Here is a 15004-nt window from a genome sequence, read left to right as displayed (position 1 = left end):
ACCAAGACCCCGGCCTTATTCAGTATGTCTTCCTTTCCTCAAGAGGCTACAGAAATCATGCAGATGATCTAATTCATTTGCTAGATGAGGGAAATAGCCCAGAGGAGTGATGTGGCTTGCCCAGAGTCACACAGCAGAGAGACAGAGTTGGAGCATCCCTCGGCAGTAATAGGCATTTACTGAGCATAGCTCTGGGCAAGGCACTCTGTCGTAGCATTGCCAAAAGATGAATGATACAATGCCTTGCCTTGGAGACTTAGGATTCAGGGTCCAAATGGCAAGATGGGACATGCCACAAGATAAATAGCCAGATGAGGCAGTGTAGGAGCCATGAAAAGTTGGTGCTATAGACAGGTTCTATCCAAGTTGGGAGGATGGAGGTTTGTTTCAGGCGGGCAGGGCTGTGAAGAGGAGCTTCATCAGGAGCTCAGGGCTAGATTTTGTGGTCTGCCACTAATAGTCCCTGTGTCCTGGAAAGGGCATTCTCTACCTTCTACATGGAGTTGGACAAGGGGCTGGCCTCTGAGGTCCTCTGGCCCTGTCGGTCTGGTTCTGTGAAGGGAGAGCAAGATGTATAGCCTCCTCTGTCTTCTCCCTTTCATCTTAAACTCCTCAGGGCCGGGGCCATTTGACAGGCTGATCAATTCCTGAACTCCCAAAGGTAGCACTGAGGTCAGTTCTAGGGAGAAGTCCTGAGGGGCACTACTGCCCTCTAACCTAGGGACAGTAGGAATTTGGGGGATTGTGTCATAACATGACAGAAAAAAGACACCCTATCACTTAGCATCTCATCCTCAAACAAAGCTTGGAAGAGATGCTGAGGTTCAGCTGGGGAAGTAGAGGCCCTTGGAAGGTTGGGGTCCAAGTGGGCTGTTGGTCATTTTTATTCCTTCTGAATTCAAGGTCAGAAGTGAGAGGAGCTCCCATCTTGCTAATGTGGAGAAGGGCAGCTGTAGACCCTGTCCCCAACCAGAGGAAACTTGGAGCAGAGTGAAGAGGTCATCTCAAGAGGCCTAAGGAGAAGCCATTAGTCTGAGGTGACGCAATTGTGAGCAAATGTTACCAGCCTCTGGCTTGAGCTGGGCGTTGCAGAGGGGCTGGGACTAGGACCTTAGAGTCCTTACTCTCTCTCTCTCCCAACTCAAAACTGAGGAGGGATTAGAGAAACAGGAGAAGAAAGAAAAAATGGAGATAAGAAAGAGGATCCAGAAATAAATAAGCTAGTGAAAGGAAACTAAGGAAGCAGAGATTTCTCACAGGGCTAGAGGAGGAAAGGGAGGCCTGATAGCTGAGCTGAGAGGGAACTGAACTGAGCCTGAGGGGAGAAAGGCCAGGCGGGCGTGGCCAGGAGGGGAGTAGGCCCAGAGCTGGTGGTGACAGATGGGTGGACACAAAGAAGAGAGCTTCAGGGAAGACAGATGGATGGGGGAGGGAAGGGAAGAGGCTGAGTGGGGGAGGGCAGCACAGTGGTTGGAGGCCATAATGAGATTGGAGATGGGCTCAGAGCTGAGGAGAGGTGAGTGGAGAGGAAAGAAGAAAGGGGAAGCCGCCTCAAGAGACAAAGACGACAGGCCTAGGGGGCCAGGGGCTAGAGGGTTCGGGCTGGGCGCTGAGAAGGGGGGCTTCCAGCCAGGCTGGCAGCAGAGAGAGTGACAGATTGTGTAGTGAAGCCAGAGTGGAGACCCTCTGTCACCTTCCAGAGGCACAAGGAAGTAGAGACAGAGAAAGACAGACTGACAGAGACCATGTGGAAACAGACAAGGACAGAAGTTTAAAGGCAGAAGACGGCCCAAGACAGGCTGCCCCTTCCTAGAAACACAACAGCTTCTGCCCAGGCTTTTCCGCCTATCTTGCTCCTGTGGCCCATGATGCCGCCACCCCAGCCCTGGGCCACTCCCAGGGAAGGGTCAGGCACTGTGGCACAGCGAGGGTTAACACCGTCTGCTCTCCCTGCCAGCCGCTTGCTTGGTTGGGTCCCCAGGGCTCCCCACATATGTCAACCCCTCTCCTGCCAAACCCACTGCTTCCCAGCTCCTCCAGGCCCTTCCCCCACCCTCAAGGACAAGGCCCAGGCCACTGTGTCTTCCCTGCAGATCTGTCTCCCCCATAGCAGTCTACCTCACTGGCTGTCTGGAGACAGAAAGAAATTCATGACCCACAGTCTAAAAAAGTGAACACCTGTAAAAAGTAAAATAACAGAAAACACTCACTCTATTTCCTACAGCAAGGTGTTGGCCAGTTCTAGAATCACAAATAAAAGCTGATGAAGTTTTTAAACTGAAAAAAAGTGTAATAACAGCAATAAACCATAAAGGCATAATTCTCCCTATCCCCAGGCCCTGCTCCCCCTGCCTTCTAGACAACCCCCAAACCCCCCACACAACAACCTCCCTGGCCTCCTTCCCCTGGGCCTTGGCTACAGGTAGCCTGAGTCAACCTCAGAGCCCATCCCAGCTTCTGCAACTCTAATGCCTCAGGTAGACATGTGTCTGAAACTTCTTGCCACCTTCAAAGCACTGTGCAGCAGGGGTTGGGACTTTACAGTTTACCCAGTACTTTCCCATGTGTTATTTCACATGGGTGTCATAACAACCCTATGACACAATAAGACTCTGTCAAGGTTAAATGACCTAGACTCAGGTCTAACTGGCCCCCAGCTTCAGTAAATGTAGTTCTTTCCACCATTTCCTGCTTTTAGCTCCTCTTTATCGTATGAATGTGTTCTTTTTAGCTACTCCCCTAAGATGCAAAAACTAAGTCCCTGCTGAAGACTGGGGCCCAGGAGTCCAGGATCCTGGGATGGTAGATGCAGAGGAGGAGGAAGTGGTCCCTGGAGCACTCTTGCCTCCTGCACCATGGAACCTTAGCTTGCACCAGGGTCAGCTCTGCAGGGGCACAGCATGGCTGGGTGCTTTAGGGCGGCTGTAGGGCTGAAGCATCTGAGTAAACAGGGCTACAGGATGGAGGACAGCAACAAGGGCCTGGCTCCTTCCTCCATTCTCCATGCCACCCCTGGAGTTCCTTTCTGCCTCGGAGTCTGTATGTTCTGCTTCTGTTGTCCTCAATGTCTTACCCTCAGAGTCCGGGCTTCCCACTTCAATAATGGTCCCTCTTTTCCACCATTCTGTGCGTTATCCCCCCACGTCTCCTTGGCTCTGGTAGTTTTTGTTTCCTCCCAGCTGTCTGCTCTGGGCTCCCCCCATGCCTGTCTCCATCCTGCCATGGGGCCTCCCTCAGGACTAAATGCCGCAGTGGCAGTCTCTCTCCCTGCAAGGCTGTGTTTCTTCCCTGTGTTCACCCAGGCCTGTGTCTCCCTGACGGCCTCCTCCTTTCAAGTCTCTCTCCACATCTCTATTTCCTCCATATCCTGCATTTCTAAGTCTTGGGCAAAGCCTTAGCAACCTGGCAATTCTGCTCCCGCACTCTTTTTTTATCTTTCTGTGTTCCCTGTGTCTTGAGCTCCCAGTGACTGTCTTCCCATTTCTCTGTGTCATCCCCATGTCTGTTACCCAATGACTCTGGCTTCTCATTTTTCTCTCTCCCTGGGTTTCAGTATCTTCCCATGTCTCCCTCATCATCTCCTTTTGCCTCCCCTGTTTCTTTCCATTTCCCATTCTTTCTGGATCTCTCATTTCCCCCATGGCACTCTCTCCTGAGTCTCTTGGTCTCCCAATTTCTTGGATGGGGTGGAGGGCAGAAGAGTGGGGGAGGTGGCATTGTTGTTGCTGGGGGCTCATTAGATGGAGATTGGTTTTTAATCAGCACCATGGCAATGATGATGCAAGAACCGAGATGCCACCTGATCCCCTGCCCCCGTAGCCCCCCTCCTCAAGCCTCCTTTCCCCTCCAGCTCAACCCATCTGCTGGCGCCTGGATACCTGTCTGGGCCTGCCCAGGTGAGAATTGGCACCTCCCAGACCTGGGGGTGGGGATAGATGGGGGAGCCTGGGGAGGACTTACGGGGCTCCCCTTAGGGAATGACTCACCTTGGACAAAGCCCAGAAAGGGTTGATCAGCAGCAGGGAAATGGCAAATCCCTCCAGCCTGGACGTGGGGTGTACTCCTACTAAGGGGGTATGGTATCACACTTAATCTCTATGGCAACCTAAAAAGCAGCTATAATTAACCCCATTTTACAGAAAAAAAGATTGAGGCTCAAGAGGTTGTTACTTGTCCAAGGTCACACAACTGACAGCCTTTTACACTGCACTGCATTACCTCTGGAGTACTCACCTTAAGTACTTTGGATACTCACAAAGGCTCAGTGAAGACACTCATAGCTGCATAAGGGAAAGAAGTTCAGATACTGAAACCTAGGCCATGCCCTGTGCTTCTCTCAGCCCTGGAGCCCCCTGCTTGATCCTGCCACCCAGCCACATGCAAACATACTCACGCACACACATGCGTGACATCGCATAAGGCGCCTGAGCTATTGATGTGAATGTAATCTGTGCTCATTTGCATATAATTTTGAACCTGGTCTTACTGCTCATTTGATGCCCAGCACACCCCATGCTTGCCTGGGCTGCCCCGCCCTCCTCTCCAGTTCTTCCTCTCTTGGCACTCCACACCTGTCCTTTTAGCTCTCATGTCTTTCCTTCTAAGAGCCCCTAATTCCCAGTGGGTCAGGCTGGGCTGGCCAGCCTAGAAAAGCTCCTGTGGGGTCTGTGTTCAAATCTGCCTCCAATCTTCCCATGGTGATCAGGCAGGCAGCAGGAGAGGGTCTCACATGCAAGGGTGTGGGGGGCGATTGAGTCTCAGGGTGTAGAGGGCAGGGGCCTGAACAGTAGCCACAGGCAGCCTGGCAAGCCATGGGTACCAGCTTTATGAAGGATGAGAGCTTGTGGGCAAGGACTCTCAGGTCCCCTTCTGCATTTCGGTGCTGTCCACTAGCTCTTTTCTCTGTTTCCCTGTTTGTACCTTGGAGAGTCGTCTTCCTAGGAAAAAGGAGACATGGGAAGGGGCTGTCAAAGTCACGCTGGGACTTAGAATGGGACCATGGCACTTAACCCTAGCTTGCTGGGAGCCTCTGCCCTGCTGCCTCTGGTGTGGGAGATGGAGGGGGTTCATCTGTGGTCCTGCCCTGGCTCTCGCCCCAGCCCCACCCCTTCCCCAGCTCTCCATTTCTTGCTTATGAAATATGCATGGAGAACAGATGTCCCTGCTCCCCCACTCGCCCCCCCCAGGGCCAGCCCCCGCCCCCAGCTCCCGGGGGGTTCCCAGATCTTTCTGCCAATGGCTGCCTGGCCTGGCTGTTTAATATTGATGTGGGGGGTGCCTGGGCCAGCCAATGAAGAGCTGGGGGTGTGTGTGTATAACTCCACATATATACTTAGGGCTGGGCACACTCAGGTGTGTATGTGTCTGTGGGCGTGAGTGTGGCTGGCCCTAGCACCTGGCCAAGCCCACCCCTGGCACTGGGGTCCCACCTCCCCACCATGTGTAGCCTTCTTATCTGCCCTGGAGCCTGGACAGCCATGCCACGCTGCCCCCAACAGTTCTAGAAAGCTGGACACTAACTTTGCTGACGGATGAGCTCTGAGCAGCCAGAGGACACTGGGGCTGTCAGCGCTGCCCCCTGTTCTGCCGGCTTGGATCCCCTAACAGAGTCCTCCTAGGTAAAGGGGGAACCATGGGCTGGGGAAGGGTGGGTGTGTCCTTCCCATTCTTTTGCTCAAGTCTCCTCCTAGAGCTTCCTTCTCTCAGTCTCTGCATCCCTCTTGCTCACTTCTCTGCTTTAATGCTTTGTGCCTATCTATCCTCAACTGGGTTGGGGTTGGCAGAAGTGGGGTAGGAAGTCCTATGCTGGATGCTTGGAACTGCTGTTCCCCTGATTCTTGGAGCCTGAAACTTTGAGACCAGAAGTAGATTTGGAGATGAAGACTTGATGGCAAAATAGAAGCTAATGATGGGACTGGAGCTAGGGAGAAAGTGGGGCCAAGTGGGAATGGGACTGGGGCAGAGAGGAAAAGGAAGGGCACAGCAAAGTGATGATGAATGAAGGGACATGAGGACTGGGCAGAGAGAGAACAGGGCTGTGAGGGGTAGATGTGCTAAGAACCCACAGCTCAACTGCTCCCGACCTGAGCATGTGGGTGGGGAGTTGTGAGCCCTAAACACAACCTGGGGATGCTGACTTTGGTGCCTCACACGATTGCCATCCTATCTTGTTCCTCTGGACCCCAGAATGCAGAGTGAATTCTAAATTTTGGTTTTAACTATTTTGTTTGGTGTTAGGTTTGCACTTGTTTTCCCCACCATTAGATGTTGATGACCTTGTGTCCCTCCAGAGCTTAATAACTGTCGATTTGACTTGAACTTGTCTTCTGCCTAGTGGGATGAAGCAAGATTCGCTGGCAGTGTTTGTGTGGGGATCCTGATCTATGAGGCAGGAGAGCCAGAGTGGGGAAAAAGGGGTGATGACTGTGGAGTGCTTCTGTTTCTGACCATTAAGTAAATCTGAGCTCGCAAGGAATGGCCCGCCATGCCCAGCCTTTCCCAGGCCATGTTACTGCTAATCTCTACTATCCAATCTCTTCCAGTGCTGGGATAAGCAGCCTTAGCCTTGCCACAGAGAGGTCCAACAAGCTCTTCAGGTCCTCCTCCGCAGGCCATATCTGACCTACCTTGGCCACGGGAAAGTGTGGGAGGCAGGAAGCTAATTATGTTCCCTTACCCTGATCTTCTTTGCAGAGTCTCCATTCCTTGCAGGGAATGGCAAGGGCTGAAGGTGTTGAGAACAGAGGTGAAAGGAGCGGCTGGTTTCACAGGGGGATTGTGGCAAGAAGCGATATCTTCCCCTAGTTCTAGTGGGCAGGAGGGCAGGATCTGATGACTATGGTGGCTATGTTGGGGAGGTTTGAGCGGCTGAGAGGGACTGAGTCAGGGCAGCTGTGCAGAGCTCCATATGTCCTAGTCCACTCTATAATGGACAATCTGTGTGTTTATCCGCTACCCCCTTCCCAGGCAGCAAGGGTGGAGAGGGCCCTGGGAAGGAGAGGATTGCAGGGCCAAGGCTCACAGGTCTCTCTCACAGCTGGGCAAGCTGCCCTCTCAGAGCTGTGGCTCCAGCCTTGCTTACTCCCCCCGTTATTATTTATCTATTTATTTTGGTAGTAATACATAAGGTAAAATTTATCATCTTAACCATTTTTCAGTACGCAGTAGTGTTAAGTATACAGAGGGTGCCAAAATAGGCATACAAATGTTAAGAAAGGAAAAAAAAACTGTCTGAAAACTATAATAATATATACTAATAACAAAAGATGAATACAAGTCACATCGAGCACCTCTTATAATTGCAGAAGTCAAATGTGACTTGACTATTACAAATTTCACAGTTTTTTTCCTTTCTTAAAATGTATATGCATTTTTGGCACCCCCTGTATATACATTGTTGAAATTGATATCCAGATCATTTTCATCTTGCAAACATGTAACTCTATACCCATTAGACAACAACTCCCCTGCCCTCCTTCCCTCCAGTCCCTGGCAACCATTCTATTTTCTGTTTCTGTGAATTATGCTGCTCTAGATAGCTCATATAAGGGCAGTCTTACAGTGTTTGTCTTTTTGTGACCAGCTTATTTCATTTACACTATGTCCTCAAGGTTCATCTTTGTTGCAGCTTGTGACAGGAGTGCCTTCCTTTTTTAAGGCTGAGTAATATTCCATTGTGTATATATACACCACGTTTTATCCTTTCATCCACTGATAGACATTTGGGTTACTTCTATCTCTTGTGAATAGTGCTGTTACAGATGTGGGTGTGCAAATACCTCTCTGAAACTTACTTTATTTGAATATATACTCAGAGGTGGGATTGCTGGATCATATGGCAATTTTTTTTTTTACTCTTTTGAGAAGCATCTATATTATTTCCTATAGTAGTTGCACGATTTTTCCATCCCAATAAGACAAAAGGCTTCCAATTTTTCCACATCCTTGCCAACACTTATTTTCTGGTTTTTGTTTGGAGCTTTTTGTGTAGTAGACATTCTAATGGGTATGAGGTGATATTTCATTGTGGTTTTGATTTGCATTTCTAATGATTGGTAATGTTGAATATCTGTTCATATCCTTCTCCATCATCTGTACATCATCTTTGGAGAACTGTCAAGTCCTTTGCCCATTTTTAAATTGGGTTATTTGATTTTGTGATGTTGAATTGTAGGACTTCCTTACATATTCTGGTTATTAACCCTTATCAGACATATTATTTGTAAATATTTTCTCCCATTCCATAGGTTGCCTTTTTACCTTGTTGATTATGTTGTTTAATTCGCTAAAGTTAAGTTCTCTGTGGTCCCATTTGTCTATTTTTGTTTTTCATTGTTTGTGCTTTTACTGTCCTATCCAAGAAATCATTGCCAAGGTCAATGTTAGGAAGCTTTTCAGTTTCAGGCCTTCAGTCCACTTGCTCAGTTTGATCCTGCCTGGTGTATTCTTCTCATCACTTCTCCTGTTACTCATATTCTGGATTGTCTTCCCTCCTTACCATTTGTCCTCTTATTCCTTTCACATATACACCTGCCTGTCTCCCCACCTGCCCCCCACACCCAGCTCCTGACTCCTTCCAGCCCAACTCAAACCCCCCATCCCCATCTTTGAACTGTCCACTCCTTCTTCACTCTGCTCCTATCAACTTTCCCTCCTTCATTTTTAGGCTCCAGACTGGAACCCTGACCATGGAACCCTGAAGTGGCTCTGACTTCCAGAGCTCAGTGGCAGACCCCACCACCCCAGGCCCTTCCTGCCCCTCCCACAACAGGCTCTCCAGCGCCCAGAGGGAGGGGTGGGGAGGGGATCCCGATCTCACAGGGCAGCGGGGTTCCATCATGATGCTCAACTCAGACACCATGGAGCTGGACCTGCCTCCCACCCACTCGGAGACCGAGTCGGGCTTCAGCGACTGTGGGGGCGGGGCGGGCCCTGATGGCGCTGGGCCCGGGGGTCCTGGAGGGGGCCAAGCCCGGGGCCCGGACCCGGGAGAGCCTGGCCGTAAAGACCTGCAGCACCTGAGCCGCGAGGAGCGTCGGCGCCGGCGCCGCGCTACCGCCAAGTACCGAACGGCCCACGCCACGCGCGAGCGCATCCGCGTGGAAGCCTTCAACTTGGCCTTCGCCGAGCTGCGCAAGCTGCTGCCCACGCTGCCCCCGGACAAGAAGCTCTCCAAGATTGAAATCCTGCGCCTCGCCATCTGCTACATCTCCTACCTGAACCACGTGCTGGACGTCTGAACCTGGCCTGCCGAGCCCGGCGTCTCCGAGCCCCTTCTCATGCCCACAGCTTAGAACAGCGCCTCCTCCCTTCACCCCTGTACCTTGGCATGGAGGCCCAAAGTCAATGGGCCCAGGCAGGGTGCCCAATGGCTTGTGTGGTCATGAAGGCGACTTCGTTTTACTGACCTAGGCACTGTGAGGGCTATTCTCATGGGTTCCTTCTGGGTTTGTTGCTGGGCCCGGCTGGTCAGATCGTTTGCTTGTGTGGTTGGTATGGAATCCTTGCTGGGTTCTCTAAGGCCACACTTGGAGTCGCCCCAACCTCTCTCATAAGCTGCTGTCTCTTCTACCCCATGTCCAAATTTTCAGAGACCCCAGACTCCAGCTATCTCCCAGTGGTTCCAGCTTCTCCTGCCCATGGTAAGGATGGAGCATCAGAACCCTGAGGGAGGAAGGTGGGGCTTGGGGTGAGGAGTGGGCTTCTTCCTCCAAGATCTCAGTCTCTCAGGCTTGAATATGGGTGGGGCCCTGGGGAGGCAGGGGTGGGTGGGGGGCCTCCCTCCTGTGAGAGGGAATCTCAGCAACCGGGAGTTATAGAAAAACTCTTCTTGTTTTTCTTTCATCCACCTATTCCTGCGGCTTAGCACATACAGACCTCAGATTTTACTTGGTAGTGAGTGCCTTGCCCTCTCTGAGCCATTTGGCCACCTCCTTGCCCCCTCTAACCCCTAGGTCCCATATTTCTCCCTCCCTCTCTGCCACTAGAGAGGGGAAAACCTAAATCCTAGGGTAGGGAATGACATCTCCAAGTGGCCCACAGTATCTGATCTCGCATCTGCTTACCCCATTGCAGCCTACCCTGAAAACGTGCAAAACCTACCTGGCTGCTCCTTCAGACACAAGGAGGATGCCCTACCGTTGCCCTACGGGAATGCTCAGTTATCCTTGCCCTAGGACATATTTATTACACTTTTTCCTCTTTCCTTAAGCTGCCTTTGGCAAGGAAAGAGACTTTCCACCCCAACACCTGGATCTCTATACTCCCAACATGGTGAGCCCCACCTGCTCACTAACCCAGGATCTGTGGCAGCATGAAGGGCGTTAGACCCTATGTAGAAGAATTGAACTCACTGCATTTCTATGCTCCCTCTTCCCTCACACTGGACTCCTAGCTCTACAAGTATATTTATTTATGTATTTATTTATTTATTCATCTATTTATTTACTTATTTATTTATTTATAAATATTACTATTTATTGCCAAGTTGTGCACTTTGGGGTAGAGTGAGGGGGGGCTCCCAGCAGCTGTAGCTGGGTCTCTCCTGCTTCCTCCCTGGTTACTCCTTTCCTTTTCATGTTCCTGCTTCTACTCCAAGTGTGTGTGGGATCCCCTTTGCTCACCACACCCACTACCTTCCTCAGATCCATCTGTCCTGACACTCTGGTCCTCTGGGACAGTGCCCCTCTCTCAGCTCTGGGGCTCCTGGATGTCCTTCCTACTTCCATCCCCAGACAATCCCACCCCAGTCACACCTGCCTTTTTTCTCTCTCCAGCCCTCCCCCATGACCCTTGCTTCTTCCTAATACTCCCAAGAGCAGGCCCCAGGGGTCTGTGTCCTATATGTGAATCCTTCCTGTGGCATTTCCAATTTCATACAAAAAGAAAAATTAAAGTGACCTCGTTCTAGTACCGGATATGGTTGTGGTTCATTGGATTGAATTGGGAAGCTGGCCTGCATGTTATAGGAGAGTGGGTATGGAGGGTCTTAGGCTTTGAAAGCTCTTTTGAATGGGTCATAAGAGCTCAGTATGGTGGATAAACAAAGACAGAGAGAAGAAGGGGCCACAGGGAAAGAGGTTCAGGGGAGGGTACAACACATACGGGTATCAGATCTCTCCACCTGAAGTCCTGGATACCCCCATCTTGGCAATCAGTGAGTAGCACTTTCTGACTTGTCTGAAGCTAAGCTCCAACTCCTGTTCCCCATGATCCTAAGAAGGAACTGAGTGCCCAGTGGAAATCAAATTAAAGTGGAAACAAGATTATGCTGCTGAGAAAAGTTATGGCATAAAATTAAGACATTTTCTTTACGCTGGGTCAAAAGTCCTTGTAATCTCACTTCTTGGCCCATTTTGTGCTCCCTAGCCCTAGGATACCAGGAAGAACATGATGGAGGGCCTGGAAGAAAAAGATGAAAAAGACTATTGAAGGGACATCAAAAGGATTCTGGAAGAAACACCCAAATCAATTTATACATGAGAAAATTAAAGCCCAGAGACAGAGAGGGCCTTGACCGAGGTTGCACCATTAACCGGGGGCACACCTAAGCCCAAATTCAGGTTCTTTATTCCACTAACTCCTCTTTGCTTGTCTAAAATGACCTCACCTTGGGTGGCGCCTGTGGCTCAACGGGATAGGGTGCCGGCCCCATAAGTTGGAGGTGGCAGGTTCAGCCCCGGCTAAAAATAATAATAATAATAATAATAATAAAAAATAAATAAATAAAATGACCCCACCTGATAAATGATACTCTATGGATCCCTTATTTTAATTAGGCACACTGGTAAACTAGACAGGATTCAAGGTCATATGGCCAAGAAGTCAAAAATTCTGGAGACCACTTTAAAGAAGACATAGTTGAAAACCTGTGGACATGTGTTTCGATGAGAGTAGATTTAGGGGTAATCTGATATCCAACTTTACATATTGAAAGAAAATAAAAAACAGACATTCTGTGGGGCCCCAGGAGGCAGAACAGAACTGGGGAGTGAAAGTTAGCGGAGAGCAGATTTAATTTCAAGAAAATCTTTGCAATACCTGGAGCTGTCCAGCAGCAGTAGTGCCTGCCTCAAGAGGAGGCCGAATAGAGAGGCTGGTAAATCAACCAAGTGCAGAGAACCTGTAAAGCACATTCCCACCTCAAATGGAACACTGGCGAGGTACACTTTTGCAGATCCTTTCCTAACTTAAGGCTGTATCTGAAGGCTGAAGGCAACTAGCAGGAGGGAAAAATTCCAGTCCCTGAGGGGTTTTCATCTTTGATGAGCAAAGAATGGCATAAGCAGCAAGAGGGTTTTGAGTTAGACTTAGGGAGGAACTCCAATACAGGAAGGACTTGACGTCTTCTCTGCCCCCTGTGAATTACATGTAATGTGCTTTGCACAGAGCCTGGCAAGAGGGAGGGCAGATCTAGGCGATCAGGGAGAATCTCAGGAGTACAAAGCGAAGAGTTGCAAGGGAGCCCAGAAATAAGTGAATCCAATACCTTTGTTCTAAAGGCAGGTAAACTACTGTCCAGAAAGATTGATGTGGCTCCCGTATGGTGATGGACTGGGATTAGAACCCCAGTCTTCCATCACTGGCCCCAGCATTTTGTGCTTCTTCTGCTCAGCAGCCACAGTCCTCTGGGCTCTCTGACTCTTTGCCTGGGCTGGAGAGCAGAAGGGGTTAGGGGCCCCGCCCCTCAGGGATCCCTCAGGGCCTGGGGGTGGTGAGAGGGGCAGCTGCAGCTGTTCTCCTGTTAGCTCCGAATTTCTTCAGATAATCAATTGGCCTCGGCTGCCTCTCTTCTCTCTTCCTGAGGAGGCGGAGAGTGGGAGGAGGAGGGAGCAGGGGACCAGGCAGCAGGAGATGGAAGTCCCCAGGCAGAGGGGAAAGTGTGAGCTGGGGGCCAGCTGACAGGGAGAGGGAGGGAAGGGACTGTTAGAAGAGGACCTGGTCTGGAACCCTCATTTCACATCCCTTTAAACCCAGCTAGTGGGCGCTGGGGCAGGGGTGGGGCAGTTTGGGAACCCCAGGCCAGTGGGACTCTGTCACACCATCCTCCCCTTCCTCCTCTAGCTCCTCCCTAAATGTCCCATGCAGGGTCAGGGCCTATGGCTCCTGTCAGTGGCCCATGCCCTATTCCAGGCCTAGTGACCACAGGCTCCAGACACTCCAGTCCTGTCATAATTGCCTCCCTTTGCCCTCTACCTCAGCAAACCCCACCTCCAGTGACAAAGCAGAAAGCAAGGCCACAGGGGTTTGAGGGTGTTGGGGTCTCTAAGCCACTCCCCTCTGCATACACACTCACACACATTGTCATTAGCTGCCAGGCATATGGCCCTTTTGTGCCCACACAATGGAGGCGCTATCCGTGCCCCCTTTCCAGTCTGGGCACGGTGTGAGGGATGCTCATCTCTGCCATCTCACCCACCTCCCCAGCCTCTCCACTTCCAATGCAGTGCCTGTGATCTTTGTCTTCTCTTCTTTTGAAAGGCCCCTTGCACTCCCTGCTTCCTCTATCTTTCGGCCTCTTGTGTCCTTTCCTGAGCTCTAACTGGCTGAAGACTGTGGGTAGAAGAAAGAGGCCAACAGAAGGGTCACAGTCCTAGGATGTTAATGAATGAAGGGATGGAAGAAGGAAGCAAGCAGAGATACCATGGGCAAGGCTGAGGGGGAGAGGAGAAAGGAGACAGTGGTGGTGGCAGCTGCAGTGGCAGCAACATTGCACTAGAGGGGAGAGAGACCCCACCCCTGGAGGCCAGAGGACCTGCATCCCCAATCCTCCTCCTTTCTTCTTTGTAACACAGTGAGCCACATGCCCTCCCTGGGTGTCAATTTTTTCATCTGTAAAACAGGAAAGGTAGGCTCAGTGCCTGTAGCACAGTGGTTAGGTGCCTGCCACATACACCCAGGCTGACAGGTTTGAACCCGGCCTGGGCTAGATAAACAACAATGGCAACTGCAACAAAAAAAAAGCCGGGTGTTGTGGTGGGCGCCTGTAGTCCCAGATACTTGGGAGGCTGAGGCAAAAGAATCTCTTGGGCCCAAGAGTTTGAGGTTGCCGTGAGCTGTGACGCCATGGGACTCTACTGAGGGTGACACAGTGAGACTCTGTCTCAAAAAACACTCTTATCAGGGTGTTATGAGGATTCAATGAGATAATGGTGAAGGTATTTAGCACCATAAGTGCTCATCAAAAGCTACCTCAGGGGCAGTCAGTAGCAGGATTGACCCTTACTGCTGTACAGTTTGCACAGTTTGTACTCCGGCTCCAGGCTGGGACAGTACAGGCAGTACAGGTGACAGCCACCCCCCTGCCACCACACCAGCTGTGCACCAGGATGCATGCATCCTCTGAGAAGTGGCCCCGGAATGGAGCCCCACATGTGGGTTCCTGGTCATTGGTCAGGAGTCCAGATGAAAGCTCAGGAGTCCTGGTCATCTTGGAAATCAAGATAGAGGAGGACAAGGTGGTATGGGGGACGCCTCTGCCCAAGGTGGGGATCCTTGGACAGTCTTCTCTGGAAAGTGGGGAACAGTTAAGCCACGAGATTTACTAAACTGAGGGTGGAGAAGCTGCAGCCCAAGTGAAAGGGGCTGAAGGAGCAGGCAAGACGGGACAGCTGGGCAGAGGGTGTGATCAGAGGGACCAGTTGGTTTGAGGCCCTTTCTCTGCTCCTCCCCGTCCAGCTCCCCGTTCCCCTCCCTCTCCCTGTCCCCCTCCCTTAAGCAAGTTTCCGTGTTACTGTTTGTTGAACACTGCCCCCTGCTGGCCACTGGCAGAGGTGTTTTCCCTCTTTCCTGTCTGTGGCTGGAGTTGTGGAGAAACTGGAAAAAAAGAAGGAACTCCACCCTGGGGACAAAGGACAAAGGAGATGCAATTTTGCAATCCAAAATTCTGTGCTGGTCAGAGGTTTTCTGGAATGTGAAAGAGGGATAATTGCTGATTAGGGATAAATAAAGTAGAAGTCGTAGGTGTTCATTTACATATACTGATAGTCTATAATTTTCAGATCAA

At 50.8% G+C, this 15004-nt stretch overlaps 1 protein-coding gene across 1 annotated transcript; it reads left to right on the top strand.

Moving 5' to 3' along the window:
- Window positions 1–5352: 5352 nt before the first annotated feature.
- NHLH1 (nescient helix-loop-helix 1) lies at window positions 5353–9239 on the top strand. Its single transcript, XM_053604504.1, has 2 exons — window positions 5353–5618; window positions 8666–9239. The coding sequence occupies exon 2, from the start codon at window positions 8838–8840 to the stop codon at window positions 9237–9239; it is 402 nt and encodes a 133-aa protein (XP_053460479.1). The 5' UTR covers window positions 5353–5618; window positions 8666–8837.
- Window positions 9240–15004: the final 5765 nt, after the last annotated feature.

This window comes from Nycticebus coucang, chromosome 10 (genome assembly GCF_027406575.1).
Source record: "Nycticebus coucang isolate mNycCou1 chromosome 10, mNycCou1.pri, whole genome shotgun sequence".
Lineage (NCBI taxonomy): Eukaryota > Metazoa > Chordata > Mammalia > Primates > Lorisidae > Nycticebus > Nycticebus coucang.
The sequence above is the reverse complement of the archived record's forward strand: the minus strand, read 5'-3'. Positions and strand labels throughout refer to the sequence as shown.